Here is a 17,245-nt window from a genome sequence, read left to right as displayed (position 1 = left end):
GACAGGGAGGGAGGGAGACATACAGAGGGAGAGAGAGGGAGACATACGGAGGGAGAGAGAGGGAGACATACGGAGGGAGAGAGAGGGAGACATACGGAGGGAGAGAGAGGGAGACATACAGAGGGAGAGAGAGGGAGACAGAGGGAGAGGGAGGGAGACAGAGGGAGAGAGAGGGAGACAGAGGGAGAGGGAGGGAGGGAGAGGGAGGGAGACAGAGGGAGAGGGAGGGAGACAGAGGGAGAGGGAGGGAGACAGAGGGAGAGGGAGGGAGACAGAGGGAGAGGGAGGGAGACAGAGGGAGAGGGAGGGAGACAGAGGGAGAAGGAGGGAGACCGAGACAGAGAGGGCGACCGAGTGAGGAGGGCGACAGAGGGAGGAGGGCGACAGAGGGAGGAGGACGACAGAGGGAGGAGGGCGACAGAGGGAGGAGGGCGACAGAGGGAGGAGGGCGACAGGGGGAGAGAGACAGGGGACGAGAGACAGGGAGAGGGAGGGGAGGGGAGAGAGAGAGAGAGAGAGATCTGTGTATGCTGGGTCTGGTGGCTCAGTGGACGAAGGCGTCTGCTGCAGGGACCTGTGTTCAACCTCATGGTCACAATTTTTTTTGCTTTAGCCCCGCCCCTCCCCCTCTGACCCCACCCCCACCGGTGCGGCCCTCGGCCACAAACCACACTGTAAATTTGGCCCCCGAGAGAAAGTTTGTGAGTACCCATGCTCCAGAGTGGGAGGGAGGGAGGGAGGGAGATGGAGGGAGACAGGGAGGGAGGGAGAGGGAGACAGGGAGAGGGAGGGAGAGGGAGGGAGGGAGAGGGAGGGAGACGGAGGGAGGGAGATAGAGGGGGACGGAAGGAGGGAGGGAGGGAGACGGAGAGAGAAGGAGGGTGAGAGACAGGGAGACAGGGAGGGAGAGAGAGGGAGACAGGTAGGGAGACGGAGGGAGGGAGAGAGAGGGAGACGGAGTGAGGGAGAGAGAGGGAGACCGGGAGGGAGACGGAGGGAGGGAGACATACGGAGGGAGAGAGAGGGAGACAGGGAGGGAGACATACGGAGGGAGAGAGAGGGAGACAGGGAGGGAGGGAGACATACAGAGGGAGAGAGAGGGAGACATACGGAGGGAGAGAGAGGGAGACATACGGAGGGAGAGAGAGGGAGACATACGGAGGGAGAGAGAGGGAGACATACAGAGGGAGAGAGAGGGAGACAGAGGGAGAGGGAGGGAGACAGAGGGAGAGAGAGGGAGACAGAGGGAGAGGGAGGGAGGGAGAGGGAGGGAGACAGAGGGAGAGGGAGGGAGACAGAGGGAGAGGGAGGGAGACAGAGGGAGAGGGAGGGAGACAGAGGGAGAGGGAGGGAGACAGAGGGAGAGGGAGGGAGACAGAGGGAGAAGGAGGGAGACCGAGACAGAGAGGGCGACCGAGTGAGGAGGGCGACAGAGGGAGGAGGGCGACAGAGGGAGGAGGACGACAGAGGGAGGAGGGCGACAGAGGGAGGAGGGCGACAGAGGGAGGAGGGCGACAGGGGGAGAGAGACAGGGGACGAGAGACAGGGAGAGGGAGGGGAGGGGAGAGAGAGAGAGAGAGAGATCTGTGTATGCTGGGTCTGGTGGCTCAGTGGACGAAGGCGTCTGCTGCAGGGACCTGTGTTCAACCTCATGGTCACAATTTTTTTTGCTTTAGCCCCGCCCCTCCCCCTCTGACCCCACCCCCACCGGTGCGGCCCTCGGCCACAAACCACACTGTAAATTTGGCCCCCGAGAGAAAGTTTGTGAGTACCCATGCTCCAGAGTCAAGGAAGACTGTCACCCACGCACTCATCACCAGTAGACTGGACTATGGAAATGCACTCTACGCCGACATCAACAAGTCCCTACTCCGCAAACTCCAGACAATACAGAACACCGCCACCAAACTCGTCCTCGGCATCCCCTGACACGAACACATCAGCCAACACCTACGAAGTCTCCACTGGCTCCCCGTGGAGAAAAGAGTCACTTTCAAAATCCTCACTCATGCCTACAAATGCCTACACAACAATGGACCCAAATACCTCAACGACAGAATCAACTTCCGCGTACCCAAAAGAAACCTGCGATCTTTCAACCTCGCACTGGCCGAAACCCTGCGCATCCACAGAGCCAGAGCAGGAGGAAGATCCTTCTCTCACATTGCAGCCAAGAATTTTTCAGCAAGAAGAAAACGAATTATACAATATTTTGTGTGCATAACAAATGATGTGAACAGTCTCTGACATTGTTATTTAGACAATATAACATTGTAACAAAAACAGATGTTGGTAAAAAATGGGTCCCAGGGCATTAGAAAATACAGATTTTTCGGAAGAGAGATAACTTATACACCCAGCAGATCCTATTAAAAATGTTCTTAACCATCAGTCAAAAATGTATAAATCGAAGTCCCGGAGCACCGTAGAAGTAGTGTCCATTTACCAGATTAAAATCGTTCGTGTGAAACATATACAATGCTTCACGCTGCAGTATGCAGACATTCACATACGAATCCAGCAGTATAACTGTGATCCGGCTGCTGGTACCTTCTGCAAACTCTCACTATCTGCTTTGCCTTTTAAAAGCAGCGCTCTTAGTAAAATGTGTCTCATTTGAATTGGAAGCTATTTTTACTTTGTTAGAACCCTCAGTTTATACAAATGTGGCAGTTCTTTATAGTCTACAGCACCTGGGTTGTTGCGGTATCAGTGGTGATTGTGTACCTGTATACAACCAAAAATGAATGAATAAACAAATCTGTGCATTTTTCGTCGGTCAGACTTGTGGAGAGGAAGCTCGATGCAGCTGAACGAGGATAGGAAATTATGACCCAAACGTATTTTTCCTATTGTTACATTTCAAAAACATATTTTTAGATTAAAACAAGCCTGACATGTATTCTAAGATCGGTAAAGCATTATTTAAAATACAAGAAAGCATGTCAAAGATTTATTTTCTTGAGAGGATTCCCAACTACTAGACATTTAAAACTGGTGGGCTGATCAGATGTTTACCCTCCTATTTACCTAGGGAGGTATTGCAAATGAGCAGATATTTGCATGTTTGTGAAGAAAGCTCTTACCTATAGATATCCGGATCAGTGCAGCTTTGGGTATTGGACAAAGAGTTGCCATTTTTTATGATTTTGTTTCTCCTGTTCTTTAGGCCCATTTGAGGCTTTTGATGCCAAGGAGAGCTCACAAGTAACCCCCGACCCACACTACCAGTTTGGTTAAGCACTTCACTTTACACACTAGTTGGCATGTGTTACTTGCTCTCTATTGCTGAAGACCTCAGATTTGAGAGACTGCTCCTTAAAGGGTGCCCTTTGTACTAATGGCATCTGCTAAATTTAATACCTTAGTTTTTAGAGTAGGCACTAACCATTTTATTTCAGAAATGTAATTGATTGGGGGTGATTTGAGTCCATCGATAGGCTACGATTGACCTAATAATGCAAAATGGATCAGCATAGCTGCCCAGTAGGACCATATCTTGGCCCGTAAACCGATTTTACGGAGTGGTGGGAGCAATCACTGGCCAAAGTATGGATTCAGACGTGTACCAGTTGGTCATAGGTTCCTGTTGATACCTGCTTGTATTGAACCACGTCTTTCCCTACTCGGGACAACTTTCTTCACAGTTGATTGTGGTGTTCCCTGAAACTGCTCAAACTAAAATAGTTTTTACTCTCAATCTGTTTGTGACTTCTGCAGATTTTCTTGTGACACAGCGGTGCATTTCATGTGCTCAGACTGCAGAAAATGATTTTGAAGCAACAGCTGGAGCTCTTTCCCGGTTCAAGTGTGTCCCTCATGTTGTTTAATGATGTGAAGAACGCAGCAAGCCTAAGAAAAATGGCAATGGAAGGATCCATTGATGGGGCCTTGCTAAGCCCGACAATGGTAAGCAAACATCACTTATGCAAATGAAGGCGTTTATTTTCTAGAAAGATTGAGGAGTGTAGATGACTGTTTTCTAAAATGTTTTTAGGGTTAGAATGGTGTTAAATATATAGAATTGTAGATGGGTAACAGTGAATTAAGGGGATGTCTTTCACCGACGAGTACTGAATGACCTCAAATAGACAACAAGAGCAAATCTCATGTTGTGTATGATGTCACTCAGAACCCTGAAGTGAAAAACATGCCCGTAATTCACTTTTCCCCATCTATAATTTTATCTATGGCCTCTGAAATCATCTTCCCCTGCTGTTAGCTGCTACACAGTGGCAGAGGAGTAATTTAGAGCTATACATAAAAAGGTCTCTGTCATGTATCTCTGACCCAAAGATTAAAACAAAAGAACTTACCTGCCCTCCTTGACCAGCCCCTCCCCCACCACCACCTTCCATTCCTTGCGTCCCCCTCCTGCAGCTGTGCATTCTGTTTTCAGTCAAAGCCGACAAGCAGAGCAGCGCTGACAGGCTCTCGGGGAGGCCTGTCAGCCCAGCCTGGAAGGCCTTTATGACATCCCAACAGTGGGTAACCAGTTTTGTTATCAACTGTTTCTAGGTCATAGCAGTGAGTTACGAGATTCAGAAACTGAACTAAACAATAGCGGCTCTCTATAAGAGCCTTGCATAACAAATAAAACTGTATTTATGCATTATATTTATTTAATCAAAATGCGCTTTTTTTGATAACATGTCATGTCTGTAATGGCCATCTCAGCAATTACAGATGGCATTGCGTCCCTTGGGCAGTTCAGAGGGGAAGTCTGCACGAAACCAGCCTGTATTGACACAGTCTCACAACTTTCCATTGTAAGAGGGTTCTATGCATATTCTGTGGAGTGCAGAATCCCGACCTGTGAAGGTGCAAATAGAATTTTGGGATTTCTGTGCTAATAAAGGTTAGGACTCTCTTCAAAAGACATGGCCTTGCATAGTGTATAATGGTGGGCTTTCCCCAAGTGATATAAGCACTGCATAAATGTAAGTCGTGGGTGTGCATCTCATTACCTTTTGTTATTCTGCTCATACTCAAACTCTGATTCATGGCTGGCACAGCTCTTTCACTTGCAATGAAACTAAAATATGCTGAATTAAAGATTTCCAGATAGGGAAATTTGTCATTCCATTTTGTGTGTGCTAAATATTTCTGCATTTATCGTGCTTACCATGGTTTTCTGAATAGCAGAGTCATTTGTCTCCATGACTAAACAATATGTCTGATATGGGCAAGTGTGCAATGCGGTTTTTTATTCATATTTGTATTTAATATGTTTTTTGCAGACACATCAAATGTGTCAGAAAAATGCAAACTTTTTTAAAATGTGAAAATAAAGGAGTAAGCCTGCAGTTAAGGCTCACAAAGCCAAATTGATTTTATGTTTTTTGTTTGGAATGGAAGGCGTGAGGAGCTTCAGTACCACTTACATCCACTTCCGCTAAGCCAGTAAGAAAGAAATGGATTGACACTTCTACCAGTCATTTCCTTTCTTGCGATCTCTTTTGATTCTCTTTTTAATGCTGGGTGGGAAGAGGAGTAGGGCAGGACTGTTGGAAACACTGGCCTTTCCTAGTCTCCCTTGTTATCCATTCTCCCAAGACCAAGAGAAAGAAAGAGAAGAGAAGAGGGAGACAGACCTCAAAAGCACAGATGTAAGGAAAGGAGCCTTCATGACAGAGACGTCATGAAGGAAGATGTTATAGTTGCATGTGAGAGATAAGCTCATACCTCACACAACAGAGGTGAGAAAGGTGTAGATTAAAGGCACAGAGGCAAGGCAGTAGCACACATGCAGTGTTGTAAGAGTGGAGGACTCTATGTCGGAAAGATGAGAGAATGTGTGTGTGACACAGTAGAGAAGATCCGAGTTGAGACTGACTGACCGACCAAGAAAGTCCTCAAAGCAGTGGTTAATTTGAGCCGGTGGTTTCTGGTGCTGAGCCTTGGCACTTATGACAATGCACCATATGGTGGCACTGTTTGTCTTGTTCAGAAATTAGCAAAATATCAGGTTCGAGGCATATGAACTGCAGATCGTACACTGTGCATTAGATCGCCATCTGGTGTTGGGCTCGGGTGCTTGCACCTTGTTGTCTTGGAAGAAGTCTTTTGTAGTCACAAGATAGGTGACTCCTCCCTTTGACGATAGTGCGCATGGGCATTGACTCCATCCTCAATTGTTTTTTTCTGCCATTGGGATCGGATGTAACTTTTGCGCTCCGGTTCGAAACTTTGTTTTTCAAGTTTTTTCGACGCGCAAACTCTCTACAACTCTCCGGTATTGTTTTCGATTACGCGATCTTCGACGCGCATCTCAACAACTCGATTCCGGTCGTCGACACGGGTGGCTCGGCCTATCCACGCCGTCGGGCCTACAGCTCATTGAAAGGACTCCATTCAGAAAATGCCCCCAGTGTGGAGCGAAATTCCCACACAGTGACCATCACAAGGTCTGTAATCTGTGTCTCTCGCCAGAACACAACGAGAACAATTGGCAGGCCTGCGCCTCGTTTTCGATCGAAAAAGACCATCTGTGATCGCCGGGCCCGATGACACATCATTGCGCAGAAAGCAGCTCCGGCACCAGCAGACATCTTCGACGAAGGCCCAGATGTCCCAGAGGAAGATTCTGAAGACCTAGAAATCATGTCCGAAGCAGACGACTCAGACGACCACATCACTCCTGGTCAACGAGTGAGTACAACTGCCCCTACCCCCCATTCAGCCTGAAAAAAAGAAGTCCCTGGTCAAGACTTCTCCTGCTGGCCCCAGTCGCGACTAAAAACATACTTCAGAAGCCCCGCCCTCGGGCTCAGCTCCGAAGATAAAGGACAAGCCTTCCGGTAGCTTGGGACCAAGGAAACCGCATTTCCCTATCCCAAAGGCGTCTTCGGCACCGAAGCCAGGAAACCAACCTACTCCCAAAAAGAAATAGGCTCTGACCACTTCCACGCCGAAACAAAAAACTTCGGATCCGCAATCTCTAAAGAAAAAAGACTGTACCACTTCACCTATAAGACTCTTTTCTCCTTCCTACTCCTGCTCTTCCTCCTATACCTCTATCACCTCCACAGCCTATAATACTTCCACCACATACACCACCACCACAGGATGATAATGATGATGATGTAGGAGGAGGCAAAAATGACCATTTCACAGACCCAGATAATGATACAGACACACCACAAGATGATTGGGACGATTATAATGACCCAGTAGATCCCCCAGATCTCCAGCCATATCCAACAAAACCATCTCCTCCAGATGACAATATTGGATTTGGGCAACTTGTTTATAGAGCTGCTATTTACCATGGCGTTCACATGTATTCAGACCCTGCAGATGAGGATTTCCTCCTGGACACTTTTGAACAGTCGCAGAAATCTGTCCAAATACTACCAATGCTTAAAGGGGTTATTAAACATGTCCCAGACATATTCAAAGACCCAGTGAGAGCTAGAATTCTCAATCCGAGAATTGATAAGAAATACAAACCAGCCTCCGATGATCCCACCTACATTAAAGGGCAGATACCTCTAGACTCACTAGTAGTGTCTACCGCTAGAAAACGCTCCAATTCTCAAACCTCAGGTGACGCACCACCTCCGGATAAGGAATCTAAGTTGCTAGATGCCTCTGGCAAGAGAGTTGCTTCCCAAGCAGCCAATCACTGGCGCATAGCTAACACCCAAGCATTACTTGCTAGGTATGATAGGACTCACTATGACCAACTAGAGACCCTATTACAGCATTTACCTGATCAGTACAAGACTCAGGCGAATGAGTTAATTCAGAAAGGCAAACTAATAACTAACGCCTCAATCAAGTGTGCCCTTGACGCAGCAGACACAGCCTCTAGGTCCATTAACACTAGGCAACATGCCTGGCTATGCATTTCAGGCTTCAAACAGGAAGTACAAACAACCATCCTCAACCAGCCATTCAATCAGAAACAGCTTTCTGGACCGGCTGTAGACACCACGCTGGAAAAAATGAAAAAAGACACTGAAACTGCTAAATCTATGGGATCGTTACAGTCTCTATCCACACGTGGTTCCTTTAGTCGCTCCTTTTATGGAGGAGCATCTAAAAACATGGGAACAGACACTACCTCCTCTTCTTACAAAAACACAACACAAACATCCCCCAACAGAGGATATTTTAGAGGAGGATACAGGGGAAATAACAACAACGGGAGAGGCCGAGGTAACAATAACACTCGCACCTCCCCTGCTAATAAACAGTGATTTACCTCCACTCCCCCCAGACCATTCCACTCCGGTCGTGGGAAGACTTTCACGCTTCCTACCTGTCTGGGATTCCATCACAACAAACAAGTGGGTAAGACAAATTATCCAGTATGGTTATTGCCTGGAACTCACAGCAACCCCGCCCAACATTCCACCCAAACAGCGTCCAATGTCCACAGAAAACCTTACGCTCTTAAAACAAGAGGTTCTCTCACTGCTTCAAAAGCACACAATAGAACCAGTTCCCTTACAGCATCAAGGAACAGAGGTTTACTCACTGTATTTCTAAATCCCCAAAAAGGACGAGACCCTAAGGCCAATACTCGACCTCAGACCACTCAATCTCTATATACAGTCCGATCATTTTCATATGATCACTCTTCAACAGGTTCTTCCACTGCTACAACAAGGCGACTTCCTTGCCACACTAGATACCAAGGACGCCTACTTCCACATTCCCATGCACCCTGCTCACAGGAAGTATCTAAGGTTCATAGTGGACGGACAACACTATCAGTTCAAAGTCCTTCCATTCGGGGTGAGCACCGCACCCAGAGCGTTCACAAAGTGCCTTGCGGTAGTAGCAGCACACTTAAGAATACAACAAATCCATGTATTTCCATATCTCGACGACTGGCTGATAAAAGCCAACTCATTCAACCAGTGTGTTCATCACATTCCTCAAACTATCCAGCTGCTACATGACTTGGGATTCACAATAAATTACCCCAAGTCCAATATCCAGCCCTCCCACATACATCAGTATCTAGGGGCCACACTAAACACCTCCAAAGCTCTAGCATATCCCAGTCCAGCCAGGATAGCCAGTATACAAGCCCTAAGCAGCCAATTTAAACCGCAGCACTCCCTCCCAGCAAGGGTATTCATGCAACTCATAGGGATGATGGCCTCTTGCATCTTTATCGTACCTCATGCAAGACTTCAGATGTGCCCCTTACAGGAATGCCTAGCACGTCAGTGGAACCAGGCTCAAGGACAACTTACAGATCTGGTGTTGGTGACAAGATGCACACATCGCTCTGTGCAGTGGTGGAACACACTAAACCTGTCTGGAGGGCGGCCGTCCCTCGAGCCGGTTCCGCAGATAGTGCTGACAGCAGATTCATCACTCACCGATTGGGGGGCCCATCTCCTAAAACATACTATTCAAGGCGAATGGACCACTCAACAGAAAGTGCTCCATATCAACCACCTAGAATTACTGGCAATATTTCTAGCTTTAAAATCATTCCAAGTACGTTTACAACACAAGACTGTCCTAGTCCGGACGGACAACATGACAGCCATGTACTACATACAGAAACAAGGAGGCACACACTCTCTGCAGCTGTCCCAGCTCGCACAAAACATTGGGCCATCCCACTAAATATACACCGGCTGGCAGAACATCTTCCAGGAATTCACAATCAGATTGCGGATCTGCTAAGTCGACAGACACAGTAGATACATGAATGGGAACTTCATCCCCAAGTTCTCCAACCTTTCTTCCACATGTGGGGTCAACCAAACCTAGATCTGTTCGCCACACACGCAAACGCAAAATGCCAAATCTTTGCCGCCAGGTTCCCACACCCATTGTCCAAAGGCAATGCGATATGGTCGGGCAGATTTGCGTATGCTTTTCTGCCACTCCCACTGATTCCCCTAGTAGTACGCAAGCTCAGACAGCAGTCTCTCAAAATGATCCTAGTAGCTCCCAGATGGGCACACCAACCGTGGTTCACAACCCTACTAGAACTCTCAGTAGTTCCATACCAAAAACTACGCCTCTCCCCAGCATTGCTGATGCAGAACCATGGAGAGATAAGGCACCCCGATCCAGGACAACTGAATCTAGCGATCTGGCTCCTGAAGTCCTAGAGTTCGGTTATCTTAACTTTCCGCCAGACTGTATGAACATCATTAAAGAAGCCAGACGCCCTATGTAGGAGATTGGCATCGACTGCATAGTTGCCCCCAACTTTTTACTGATGTTTTGACTGTTTTTTTGACTCTAGCCAGGCTGTGGCCCTGCTATCCAGGACCCCAGCCTATCTGCTTCCTCTCTAAACTAATGTGATAATGTGAGTACCCTAGGTACATACCAATTGGATACTGAGGACACCCTATGAGCCCCTTGTAGATGGTACCCTAGGTACCCAGGGCATGGGTCCCTCAGAGGCCTACCAGGGGCTGAAGCACTCATTGTGCCACCCCTGGGACAGCCATACAAACTGACACCACCAGACCACTACTGTAGTCTGGGTAAGGTGGTGCTGGCACCCCTTACAGGGATATAGGTACCCTGTATCCCACTTAAATACAACACATGTATCCTCACAAGTCACCCCTAAGGCAGGCCTTGCTAATCCTACAAGGCAGGGTGCTGAGATATGTGTGAGGGGGAACCCCTACCTGAGTAGGGCCACTCTGCAACTTTCGTGAAAACTAATGCGAGGTTGTTTGTAGTGCAGCCATACCATATACTCTTAATCAATCGCGATAGGATGCTAACTGTCGTGTTTGGTGTCAAACATCTTGGAATCATACCCCCAATCCAGTCATTGGAGAGAGGGCATGATTCCACCCTGCTAGTAGGGTGGTATGGTAAAAGCGGTTGATTTTAGACACCGATTTAAAAGAGCACACGTAGTACAAAATGGATGCTACCCGTCACCCACACGATCCTGGCTGCCTGTTGCTGGGCAGAACCCCAGCCACGGCAGCTGGACAATGGGGATCTTGTTGCAGGGAGGTATCCTCACCTCCCCACACAGACTATGTGGATTGGAACTGGGTGGGTGCACCTTAGGATGCCTTTCAAACTTGCACGTAGGCTCATCCAGTGCCTACTTCTGCATACACCGGCTCAGACTGGTTCAGGGGCTTCCTGTCCATTGCCCTTGCGCGAAACACACAAAGGGGAGAGGGTGTAGCCACCCTTTCCCGCCTGAACTCTCATTGGTGGGCTCTGATTTAGGCACTCCCCTAATCCCTGGATAAAGGTGGGTGCAGTCTCCCCAGAGCCTCAGATTAATCTTGGACGAGAACTCTGCTTCAAAGACTTGAAACTTCGATGAGCTGCCGCTCAGTTGACGAAGAAATCTCCCTTGGGGTAAAGGAATTACCCCCCTGCTTGGCAGGCACCTGAAACACTGCAAGTGACCCGGTTGGAACTCCGCTGCTCCTACGGACATCGAAGACTCCTGCCTACCCTGAGGTGGGTTCCCAAGCATCCCAGAGGCCAGTGAGTGTACACAGCAAAGCTGAGCACCGTGGACCCCGTGGGTGCCGAGATACCCCATACCCCAGGACACGGGCCACCTCTTGCCCAGCACATGAACCCGACGAGTGGGGAAGTTGTGCTTTGGCCCATCATTGAGCCAACCTCTCAGCATCACCAGTGCCAAAGGACGACGCCCCAGCCCGCTCCGACGACCCATGGGCGCATCTTTACGCACTCCAAATTGCTGCCTCACGCGGTCCCTTGTCTCTCAACTGGTGGGCCCTAGCGGAGGTCAAACTTTACTTCCAAGGGCTCCCCTGGTTGCTCCAGGTCTGCTCTACAGTCTCCTAGCTGGGGACCTCGCTCAGACCTCGTGGGTCTGCTCCGTAGCTGTTTCTTGATCCTTGCGTGGGTTGCGGTTGCCAAGGCTTAGTGGATCCAATCCGGACACTAACACCGCAGCGGCCTTCATCCTTCGTGGGACAGTCGCCCTCCAGCAGCTGGCCTTCCTTGAAGCCTCCTGGACCCCGTGGCTGCTGATCCAAGCTACCCGTCTTCAACCTGGAAACACCTGACATTGAACGGCTCTTTCTCCTGAGGCCCCTGGTCACTGGATAGTGACCCAGACTCTGTCCCCTCTGCTTTCAGGTCCTTTACTTCAAGATCTACATCTTCAATCTGCACGACATCAACGACACTCCTCGCCAGCAGCAGTTCTTCACGTTTTTCCATACAAAACGAGACATCGACCCGACACCGAAAACGACCTATGCACCCGGCTTCCCTGGGGCAGGTAACAGCGGTACCTCGGTACTGTCGTGGGTGTGGGCCCTCCAAGAGCTTAACTTAAAACTCCTGAACTTGAACTGCTAGAAGTGTTTAGATTCTTGCATTTTCCAACCGCGACATTTCCCATAGGTTTTAATAGGGATCCCGACTGTAGTTTCAACACTGCACACGTTCCCCGTGGGTCCCCTTCCTCACTACCTTGGGTGGATTCGTAAGGGGCCAGCGACCCTAAGTGCCCTAGGCACTGTCTGCAGAACTGTCGTGGTTCTTATACCACTTTTTTAATATATGGTTTGGTCCCCCCCGGGGCCCTGTGATTCCAGTGCTATTTATTGTGATTATAAATGCTTTATTGAATTGTATCTTTACCTCCAGCCTCTCAAGAGACTAGTGGGATTTGTTCTTATAATAAATACATATATTTTGAATATATACCTGTGTGGACTACTCTTTCATTTGGGCATTCAAGACGTTATCCATGGTAAAACAATAAGCTTAACACTCCTTCAAGACTTATCCTGAAGGCTGCTCTCCACAGCTACCACTAGGATAGCTTTCTTTAAAGGTTGTCTTTTTAAACCTATCACCTTAAGAGTCGAATTGGACTGGTGCAAGGTGTCCCCTATAACTAGTGGACAGCATATGCCAGGCCAACTTCTGACATTGGTGTGCAGCGGTTAGATTCAAGCTTGCCATTGTTTTACCAGATAACAAATTGAATTTCTAAAGTGAAAGCCACTTTGGTACTAGAGGTACATATAAATTCAGCATAGAATACAATAAGTTCTACTGAACTTGGAGTTGTGTGTGTAGAGGGCTTAGCACACCTTGAGTACAACTCAAGAAAGGGTTCAGTAGGCCACACCTAGTGCAGGTAGATGCAACAATCCACTACACTAGAAATGTCTTCGGGATCAGGAGCCCATAAGGCCCTGAAAGGACCTCCAAGGGTCCCAGTTGACAGGTATGACAATCTCACTTTTGCTGAGCTAAGGGAGATGTGCACTGCTAGACATTTGAAGACAACCAAAGGTGCCAACACACAACGTCTCAGAGAAATTCTGCTCATTGCAGACTTCTAGCAGACTCTAGTGTCTGATGGGGTAGACAGGTTGGGTGGGCATCCCACAGAAGAGGACACCCAGGTGGTGGACTCTGATGAGGACCAGGATGAGGACAATGAACTCGACCTGGAAGAACCAGACCACTCACTACATGGAGGTGGGGACCCAAGGGGCACCCCCTCCATCCCTAATGGGATCCATACAGGAGGAACAGATCACCCTCAGGGGGGTCTGCCCATTCTGGGAGATCCAAAAGGACCTCTGCCTCTTCTCAGAGAAGAGACTCCTCTGAAGAGAGGAAATGCAGACTGATCCAGTTTGAGCAAGCCAAGCTTCAGCTCAGGAGAGAACAGCTAGCATTATACAGGGAGTCCTTGGAGCTTCAGAAAGCTTCAAAAAGGTGGGGTCTAGAGACCCCTGGTGGCAGTAATAATACCCCTAGAGTTGGAGAGAAAGCTCCTGACAATAGGAACCTGCATAAGATTGTGCACCCCTATCAGACAGGGGATGACATCCATAAATGGATCACTGCACTTGAGAGGGCCTGTAAGGTTCAAAGAGTCGCAGTAGAGCAGTGGGCAGCAATATTATGGCTCTCCTTTGCTGACAAAGGAAGAGACAAGCTCCTCTCTGTTAGAGAAGAGGATGCTGATGATTAGTATATCTTGAGGAGTGCTTTAATAGATGGGTTTGGTCTAACCACTGATCAATACAGGTTAAAATTCAGAGATACCCAGAAAGCACAGAATCCAGATTGGGTAGACTTTGTAGATTGTGCTACCAAGGCATTGGAGGGTTGGTTAAATGGCAGTAAAGTAAATGATTATCAAGGATTATACAATCTCATCATGAGGGAGCAGATCCTTAATAACTGTCAATCAGCTATTGCATCAGCACCTGGTGGACTCAGATCTGACCTCTCCCCAAGAATTGGGAAAGAAGGCAGACAACTGGGTCAGAACCAGGATCAAGCAAAAGGTCCAGCCCTTGGGGGGTGCAACTAAAAAGGAAGATGCCAAAATCTCTGAGAAGGGTGGGGAAAGGGGAAAAGACCAGCAGTCTTCAACAGGCCACCAAAAAGCAGCATCTGAAATTTCCCAATATAACAAAGCTAAACAGCCAAGGAAGCCATGGTGTAAAAACTGTAAGCAGAAAACCCATTGGACTTCAGACTGTAACAAGGCCAAATACTCCACAGCTACCACTACACCTGCCCCTAAGGCACCTGTCCCCCCCCCCCTAGTCCAGCTATAGGTGGTGGTACACAGAATAATGGTTTAGTAGGGTTCACCCTGGGATCTGGAGAGGACTCTGGCCTAGTCAGAACACCTACTCAGGCTGTGTTAGTTTGTGATGGGGACCTGTCCCTATTTGTGAGTCCCAGTGGTCTGGGCAAATACGAACAACAGCCTAGGATAAATGGAAGGGAGTCTCTAGCATACAGGGACACAGAGGCTAGTGTCACCATGGTGACTAAGGACCTTGTGGATCCTAGCCAAATCATACTTGGGGAAACTTACCAAGTGACCAATGCGAGCAATGTCAGTACTAACCATGCTCTGGCAGTTGTTAACTTCTCTTGGGAAGGGGTAACTGGCCTAAAGAAGGTTGTGGTAAGTGCAGACCTACCAGTAGAATGTTTGCTAGGAAATGATTTGGAGACCTCAGCATGGGCTGAGGTGGAGCTAACTACCCATGCAGCAATGCTGGGTATCCCTGCAGAAGTGTTTGCCCTGACAGGGTCTAAGGCTAAGCTGACAGAAACTGAACAGGCCTTGGATCCTGGAAAAATGGACCAAGGACCTCCCAAGAGGAGGAGTAGCAGGGGTAAGGCAGTGTCTTCCCCCCAGGATCAGTCTGAAGAAACTCTTGTAGCAGAAGAGGATCTCACCCCTGAAGAAGGAACTGTCTCAGAGGAACTTGAGCCTGATCAGGTTGAGTTCTTGGGGACAGGGCAACCTTCTAGGGCAGACTTGAGCCTGGAGCAGCAAAGCTGCCCCACTCTTGAACCCCTCAGACAGCAGGCTGCTCCTGAGGCTGCTGGGAATGCTGGTGGAACCCATAAAATATATTGGGATAATGGGCTCCTTTACTCTGAGGGTCGAGACCCCAAGCCTGGTGCAGCCAGGAGGTTGGTCATACTTCAGAAGTTTAGGGGTTTCCTGCTCACACTAGCCCATGATATTCCCTTAGCAGGACACCTAGGCCAAAATAAGACTTGGGACAGACTTGTCCCTCACTTTCATTGGCCTCAAATGAGTGAGGACTGCAATAGTTTTTGTAGCTCTTGTATTACCTGCTAGGCCAGTGGCAAGGCAGGTAAGTCCACAAAGGCCCCCCTGATACCACTACCTGTGGTGTGGGTTCCCTTTGTAAGGGTAGGGATTGACATTGTTGGTCCCCTTGACCCACCAACAGCATCTGGGCACAGGTTTATTCTGGTGATGGTGGATCATGCCACCAGGTACTCAGAAGCTATTCCCCTTAGAACCATCACATCTCCTGTGGTGGCAAGAGCCCTCCTGGGAATATTTTCCAGGGTAGGTTTCCCTAAGGAGGTGTTGTCTGATAGAGGTAAAAACCTTATGAGTAGTTACCTCAAGGCAATGTGGAAGGAGTGTGGTGTTTACAGGTTCACCACCCCTTATCATCCTCAATGCAATGGGCTTGTTGAAATATTTAACAAGACCCTCAAGGGTATGATCAAAGGACTCCCAGAAAAGCTCAGGTGAAAATGGGATGTTCTTCTGCCCTGCCTTCTCTTTGCCTACAGGGAGGTGCCACAGAAGGGGGTTGGTTACAGCCCTTTTGAACTTTTGTTTGGCCACCCTGTCAGAGGGCCACTCTGTCTAGTGAAGGAGGGATGGGAGTTACCTCTCAAACTCCCTAAACAGGATATTGTGGACTATGTACTTGGTCTCTGTTCCAGGATGGCCTAGTACATGAAGAAGGCAACAAAAAACCTTGAGGCAAGTCAGGAACTACAAAAAGCCTGGCATGACCAAAAGGCTGTACTGGTGGTGTACCAGCCAGGACAGAAGGTATGGGTGTTGGAGCCAGTGGCCCCAGCAGCCCTCCAAGACAAATGGAGTGGACCCCATACCATATTGGAACAGAAGGGAGAGGTCACCTACTTGGTGGACCTTGACACTCCCAGAAGTCCCCACAGGGTACTTCACGTAAACAGACTGAAACCATATGTGGACAGGGCTGACATGGGCTTGCTCATGGCAACTGATGAGGGACAGAAGGAGGAGAGTGACCCTCTCCCAGACCTGCTCACTCACAACCCTGATGATGGGTCAGTAGATGGTGTAGCCTTGGCAGGCAGCCTCACTGCCCAGCAACAGTCTGACTGCAGACAAGTTCTCCAGTCATTCAGACATATGTTTTCACTGACTCCAAGTCAGACCACCTGGTGCACTCATGAAGTGGACACTGGGGACAGTCTGCCTGTGAAGAATAAGATCTACAGGCAACCTGACCATGTCAGGGACTGCATAAGGACAGAAGTCCAAAAGATGTTGGAATTGGGAGTTATTGAGCCCTCAGATAGCCCTTGGGCTAGCCCAGTAGTCCTGGTACCCAAACCTCACACCCAGGGTGGCAAGAGAGAGATGAGGTTCTGTGTGGACTACAGAGGACTCAATGCAGTCACTAGGACTGATGCACATCCCATTAACAGAGCAGATGAGCTCATAGATAAGTTGGCCTCAGCCAAATATCTGAGCACATTTGATCTGACAGCTGGCTACTGGCAGATAAGGTTAGCTGAAGCTGCAAAAGCCAAGGCAGCATTTTCAACCCCTGGTGGGCACTATCAATTTATTGTAATGCCCTTTGGTCTGAAGAATGCACCTGCCACTTTTCAAAGGTTGGTGAACCAAGTCCTCACAGGCCTGGATGTCTTTAGTGCAGCATATCTAGATGATATTGCTGTCTTCAGCTCCACCTGGGAG

The 17,245-nt window shown here is 48.7% G+C and overlaps 1 protein-coding gene across 2 annotated transcripts in view; it reads left to right on the top strand.

Moving 5' to 3' along the window:
- The window catches only part of TPRKB (TP53RK binding protein), an 83,205-nt gene that overhangs the window by 20,386 nt on the left and 45,574 nt on the right, over nucleotides 1-17,245 (top strand). Inside the window, exon 2 of one of the 2 annotated variants that reach the window (XM_085654086.1) lies at nucleotides 3,721-3,909. In XM_085654086.1, the coding sequence (XP_085510212.1) occupies nucleotides 3,769-3,909 (141 nt within the window). In that variant the 5' untranslated portion in view covers nucleotides 3,721-3,768. Of the gene's footprint in view, nucleotides 1-3,717; nucleotides 3,910-17,245 lie in introns of both variants that reach the window. The other variant, XM_085654087.1, reaches the window with a different exon arrangement.

Source organism: Triturus cristatus, chromosome 4_1 (genome assembly GCF_964204655.1).
Source record: "Triturus cristatus chromosome 4_1, aTriCri1.1, whole genome shotgun sequence".
Lineage (NCBI taxonomy): Eukaryota > Metazoa > Chordata > Amphibia > Caudata > Salamandridae > Triturus > Triturus cristatus.
The sequence above is the reverse complement of the archived record's forward strand: the minus strand, read 5'-3'. Positions and strand labels throughout refer to the sequence as shown.